Source organism: Acyrthosiphon pisum, chromosome A2 (assembly GCF_005508785.2).
Source record: "Acyrthosiphon pisum isolate AL4f chromosome A2, pea_aphid_22Mar2018_4r6ur, whole genome shotgun sequence".
NCBI lineage: Eukaryota > Metazoa > Arthropoda > Insecta > Hemiptera > Aphididae > Acyrthosiphon > Acyrthosiphon pisum.
Genome location: NC_042495.1, coordinates 110538342 through 110545229, shown reverse-complemented (window position 1 = coordinate 110545229; position 6888 = coordinate 110538342). Strand labels below are relative to the sequence as shown.

The 6888-nt window shown below is 29.7% G+C and overlaps 1 protein-coding gene across 1 annotated transcript; it reads right to left on the bottom strand.

Moving 5' to 3' along the window:
• Nucleotides 1–4483: 4483 nt before the first annotated feature.
• On the bottom strand, nucleotides 4484–6882 carry LOC107882297. The gene is made up of 2 exons (XM_016800438.2): nucleotides 6039–6882; nucleotides 4484–5368 (listed from the first exon to the last, which is right to left on the bottom strand). Exons 1-2 carry the CDS (start codon nucleotides 6324–6326, stop codon nucleotides 5189–5191), a joined length of 468 nt encoding a protein of 155 aa, XP_016655927.1. The 5' UTR covers nucleotides 6327–6882; the 3' UTR covers nucleotides 4484–5188.
• Between the last annotated feature and the right edge of the window lie 6 nt (nucleotides 6883–6888).

Genomic DNA, 6888 nt, shown 5'->3' with positions numbered 1-6888 from the left:
TCCAATCTTCAACAAATGTTTAATGAAACTTTTTTGGAAATGTTTTGGGTCACTTTATGCACGGGAAATTACGCAAAACTAGCAGCTTAGTCTTTTTTCTTTTATAGCCTACAAAGGTGACACGAGTCGTGAAAATATTGTCACAAAAACAGTGGATCGCGAGTCAAAAAGATTAAACATTACTAGTCAAAACCATAAATAGGATGAAAAATATTTTTATATTAAAAAATGTAAAATTACTACCTAGGTATTCATTAGGTTTATCTTTGACAAAACAATTTAAATCCACTCCAAATTTTAATAAAAATTATTTTGGACATTACTTTGGTCCGTCCCCCCGTCCAAGTAAAAAAAAATAGTTGGGGTACGCAAAAAAAAAATTAAAATAGTAGAGGAGCTCCGTCCCCCTGCGCACACCCCCCCCCCCCCCCCAATTCGAGCACTGATAATAGGTAATATTTTTAGCATATTATTATTATGAACAATAATTATTTATCGTTCGGAAACGCAGCGCATGCGGAATCACTGTTGTAAGTGCCGATCCTATTTTGGATACATTGTAGTTTATGTTCAAGTCTATTTAGGCTTAATATATTAAATAATTATAAGGCCGTGCCCGTGTACAAATTTTTTCTGCTCGTTTCTAATTCCGCCGAAAACCTGTAAATTATAAATCATTGATAGCAGTGGCGGCAGTTCAATATTGTTCAAATAAAATCAGAAAATCTATAAGAATGAAATTACGTGTATCAGTATACTTAGGAAATTGTTGTTTTTATTAGTCTAACAATGGTAAATTATATTGCAGTTTGCAATATAAAACGTATTTATGATTTTTTTGGTAAAAATCAAAAAAATTAACTATGTAGGTTTCTAATTTGGATGGGCCCCAGCATACATATTGGGAGAGGAGCCCCGTCACTATTTATCAACTAAACGACCGTTAAATCCACCACTGATCGATAGTGTTATTAATTGTTAATATCGGTAGGTAATATTAATATTATAATTATTGTATTTCGTAGTAAGTTCAATGATATTACACATTTTCGTAAAGTTGTAAACAATGACGTACGAGACGTCAAGACTTTAAATTTTCATTTTATAAGTTCACTACGTGCTTACAACTTAATGTATTACGTTACCTCACCGATAATACAGTTACAGTTAAGATTTAAATCCGAAATCGATTCTATAATAATTATTACTTGAATAACTGAAATTTAAATCTAGAAAGTTAAACGATTGAAATAGTGATTAGTTTTCTCGTATAATATTACTATAGCAGCGTTAAATGTAACGAATATTAGGTACGTCCAAAGAATATAGTATCAAAACAAACGCAGCCAAGACCAAAAACCTAGTTTGCTACAAGAAAAATATACCATGTATAAATAAAACATTAGAAAACAAAGAAATTATCCAAGTAGACTATTTCAAATACTTAGGCAGCATTGTAACAGACGACGGGAAATCAACCAAGGAAATCAAAAGCAGGATAGGGCAAGCAAAGAATATATTCCTTAAAAAGAGAAAAATACTAACATCAAAAAATATGAACATAGTAACGAAGAAATGGCTCATAAAAACATACGTCTGGAGTGTGGCATTTTCCGGAAGTGAGACCGGTACAATTAACTAGAAAGAGAAAAATATGTGAAAAGCTCTGGAGATGTGGTGTTGGAGAAAGATGCAGAGAATAAACTAGACTGATAGAAGATCAAATGAAGACATATTGAGGACAATAGATGAAAAATGAACATTGATAAATATTATAAAGAAAAGAAGATGTCAGATGATAGGTCACACGTTAAGACATGGAGAGGAATTGCACAGTTGAATAATTAAAGGAATGATAGAAGGAACAAGATCAAGAGAAAGACCTAGGACGAGTACATTAGCCAAATAATACAGGATGCAGGAGTCACTTCCAACAGAGAGCTCAAGAATATATCGAATGATAGAGAAAAATGGAGAAGGCATTTATAGTGAACAATTTATTAAAAACCAATCTTTGGATTCATAAACAAAAAAAAAAATGTTATTAATTAAATCAATTTAATATATTGTTTACAGGAGTGGCTCCAGTTACTTAGTTGCAGGGTGGCTATCTCGATTTTCAGAAAACTTTTGAAGGTATAATATTTTTTTTTTATGTAACTTGTTTTTAAATATATATAGTTTTTTTAGAAATATGAGGTTGAGGGTCCCCCAGGGACACCTTTCCTAGATCCGCACCTGATTGTATAATTTATAGTATAAGATAATATTATTTTTATTTTATTGGAAGAAAATCTAAGCACAGAGCATATATTATATAATAGATGGATCTTTCGTTTTCATACTGCATTGAGATTTCTCGACTACTATACGTTTTTTTAAATGTTTTATCCTTAACTATAAGTATTGAAAATGTTATACATTTGTAACAACAAAATAATTTACATTTTATTCAGATTTTGTCAAATTTTTAACTTTAAATGCTCATAATTATTAATGTCATATCTAACTTCAGACGCTTATAAAAAACTATTGTTGATTTAGGCTAAACTTATTTTTTAATATTCACTGATATAATTACATAACTGATATAGACTTTATGAATGTGCTCGTTTATCTTATATTAATTGTGTATAAAAAAATATGTTAGATATTTAGTTTTTATCTCTATAATTGTAACTATCAATATGACTATGCGACTAAATCACATCTGCTATTCACATTGTGAATTGGACTAATGGTCCGAGAAAAATAAATAAATAAATTACATATTGGGCACTGGCCCATGAATAAATGTGTTCATTGAAATATAATTTATACAAATGATTTGTATTAGACGCATTCAGCTTAATTATCTATAAATGTATTTGATAAGTATAGGTACTATATTATGATAATAATATATAATTAACACAATAATTTACGTAATATTTTTGCAACCTGTGACTTTTGTACTCACGCGAAACACGATGATTCTGTTTTAGCAACTGAGGGCTGTTATAATATTTTGAAGAGATTATAATCGAAATAAAATTATTTTAGAAAAACAATATAGTTCATAGGTATTATACATATATAACCTACCTATTTAAATGGGAAAAATAATACCAAGGTATGTCCATATTTAGGTAGGTAAAATGGACATAAGTGTATAGAAAATTGCCATAAACCAATGACGCACGGCGGTCTACAGAGATTTTAAATTTTTGGGCAATTCCACAAAAAATTTTGCACCTTCTTTTTTATTTTATTTACACTACGATTAAAGAAAGGATACATTTTTTTTTTATGATTGCTCTTTTAATAGGTGTGCATTTATTCATAATTGTTTCCCTTAAACACATTGTAGGTGTGAAGTTACTTAGTTGTTGGCAAAGGCAATTATTTTATTTTTTTACTTATATTTATGACTTTATTCTATGCGCATAAAAAAATACAATTTTTTTTTAAATTGATATATATATATATATATTTATAAGTGATTTACTTGTAGATATAAATGGAATGTTCAATACAGTAATATTCAACTTACGCATTCATTGTTACTAATACCAGCAATTTGAATTTACATTATATTACCACTATTTGCTATCTACCTATGTAGAAAGACTAGACCATTCTTTTGTCCGAAAATAAAAGGTCTCATTTTTTTTTTTTTTGCTACTGGCTTAATTTATACGCGACACAACGAGATTTTTACGGTGGCTCGGTCATTGGTTTAATCCGGCTTGTACAGTAGGGCTAGCCGGTTTCCGGTAAAAGTATATTTTTTCCTTTTCCACCAAAATTAAGTGATTCATTTTTCCGCGATATCTTAAAATTTTTAAAAGCATAATCGTAGTTCGTTAACGTACGTACTACTCTTTATCGATGTATTATGTTTATTTATACTGTAATTTCCTACATAATTTTATAGTTATGCGGCCAACGGAAAAATAATTGACACATAATATTATATTCACAAAAAAATATTTGATTTTGACGAATTTCGTTAAACTTTGAAGTTGTATAGGTAGATACGCTTGTAGAAACAAAGTGGACTACTTACGTTTATATTTTTTATGTTTATTAATATTTAAATGTTGTAACAACATGTTGCAACTATTATGAGGAATCCACTATTCAATTTTTAATCTTTTTTACTCATAAACAAAAATTGTAAGACGGACATTTGTCTAATTAATCTAATAATATATTATTTTATATATTTATTTGTCTAATTAATAATTTATCCACCCCTCTAATTATAGCTATAATCATTCAATAGTATTCAAATAGTATGGTACAGTTTAAGTGAAATACATAAGAAAAAAAATAACACAACAAAAATATTATTATTTTTTATTTAAACATTAATTGTAGTAATTTGTAAATTGTAATAAATGTGATATTATTCTTGAAAAATATGAAAGATAATAACTATTAGGTGTTCTAATAATATAATATCATAATAATTAGGTGATTGATTTGAAATGATTATATAATTATTGTTATTGAGTGTTGTAGAGCACAAGTACGCGTACAGTGTTAAAAAATCATCAGTGAGTTAGTATAATATAATGATTTCGGAACAACAACCAATGCTTCGGCGATGTACCTATATTGTCTATACATTACGCTGTCACAGCAGTCAATAGACTGTTGATAATTATTGTGTATTGGTATTCTGACCTCACTGATAAACCTCACTGAAATAAACTAATAATCGGTTTTTCCAGGACACAATAGACCAGAGTATAGTTAAATATTTGTATGACTACAAAATTTGAGAGGATTCTATCTAGGTGATAATAGTGATAACCTACCTATCAAATATGAAATTTCCCAACGTTGATATCTGTGAATGTTTATTACTGTACTATAATATACCTATTAAATAAAAAATACAAGTTTAAATATCATTCGAATATATACCGTCCAGATTAAAAAACAGCACTATGGAATTAATGCTTTTAAAATATCATTAGCATAACTCAAGAGGTTTGCTAATTAATGACGTGTTGGTATAATCTGTTCTCTGTCAGTATAATAATATATTATTTACTATCTCGTCGAATTATATTCAAAAATAAATAATATACTAACAAAAGATTATAATAAAAATAGATACAAAGATTAAATTTGTAATTAAATTAAATCAATCCGTATATGAAATCAGACAGAATGTATTAAAGGAAGCATTCAATGATCACTTCCTTTCGAGTTGAAGTCCGCTTTGATTTGTGATGAGGTCATCGTCGCCGCCGTGGTCGTCGTCATTGTCATTTAACCGTTGTCTGAAAGCTTTGTACTTGTAATTATAACTCAAATAAGCCAATAACAATGTGTTTGCAAGCATGAGTCCAGAGAAAAATAGATATTCATGTACCTGAAATACGATATAAATATATTTGTATACAGAAAGGTAAAAAAATACTTTTTTAAAGTATTCAAGTACCTACAGATACAGATAGGTATTTCTAAATTTTTTTAAAAAACGAATTTGCATACTCAGTAAAAAGTATTTGAATACATATACAAATATTTTCAAAAAGTATTTATATAGATACTGTCAAATTTATTATAACAGTTTTTGTTCGCCTTTAAATTAACTGAACTGATTTTCATGTTTTACGTCAGTATTGTATATAGATATTTTACGCCGTATAATTTGGTGTAGGTATCTGTAAACCTCGCCTGTTTTTTTTTTATGGAAATATAATATTTTACATTTTTCGTTGAGTATTGGTTACAGTAAAATATATGTTATCGTACACTCTCAATTGTTTTTACGAGATTAAAATTAAAAAAGATATTATATAAACTAAAAATAATAAGCTTGTGAAAATTAGTATATGATTTTAAATACAAAATATATTCCTAGAAAGTATTTAGAATTCTTTGTCCATATTGTACTCTTTTCAAAAGTATTTAAATATTTCCACTCAAATACTTTTGCTCGAGTAGGTACTTCACAAAACCACTGCAGTAAGTTGATTCATATTTCAGACGAAAAAATCGTCAGCGTCGACAGGTCTGAATAAAATAGGTAATCTCACTTGTTTATGAAAGGACAAAGCCGAAACAACGACGACCACTAGATTTCCAACCGGCTGAGTCATCGAGTAACAGGCCGATATGAACGACTTTATTCTGGGCGGCGCCTGTGTAAATAAATCATTGTTATTATTATAATTATTAGTGATGCAGACAATGTAATATTTTTTTTTGTCGTGCAAGTAAAGCTGACGATATATTTTCACTTCAACTGCACGGTTTAACGGGTGCTTTAGATTGAGCACGTACATTGTTATTATTATTATTAACGTCTTAAAAACTGAGCTCATCTTCGTATATGGACATCGTCGTCTACATACAGTGGCGTAGCCAGGGGGATGGCAAAGGGGGCTATAAACCTCCGCCCTTCCCCCATACAAAATTCCTGGCTACGCAACTGTCGACACTTATGTGTACCTAAAGTTATGATGTTATTATTATTATTATATTGCGCGTACGTCGGTCCAATGATGAACGGATAGATGACGCGGAATGATTGCGTGCACGCGTCGACTTATTTCGGTAAACGAAAATCCAATCGACGTGGTGATAAAAAGCACGTTTGCGAGAATCATACACAGGTACCGCGGTGTCTTTTAAAATGAACCATAATATGATAATTAATAAATCGTATAAGATGTTAGGCTTTATTAATAGAAATACTAAAGATTTTAAAAATCCGTTATGCTTAAAAACCTTGTATACATCTTTAGTTAGATCCAATCTTGATTTCGGCTCCGTAATCTGGTCATGCAAATACTTGACATCAGTGCCGCAACTTGGTACATATTGGTGGGTGTGCGACCAATAAATAGGGCCCAAGTATAGAGGCGAAATTATAGTAGAGGGGAG

What these genes read in the sequence shown, in the direction of transcription:
- LOC107882297 (XM_016800438.2), bottom strand. Translation starts at nt 6,326, where the DNA reads ATGAGCTCAGTTTTTAAGACGTTAATAATAATAATAACAATGTACGTG. An exon ending in CTTTGTCCTTTCATAAACAA is followed by an intron (nt 5,369 to 6,038) that starts GTGAGATTACCT and finishes ATCGTATTTCAG; the next exon opens with GTACATGAATATCTATTTTT.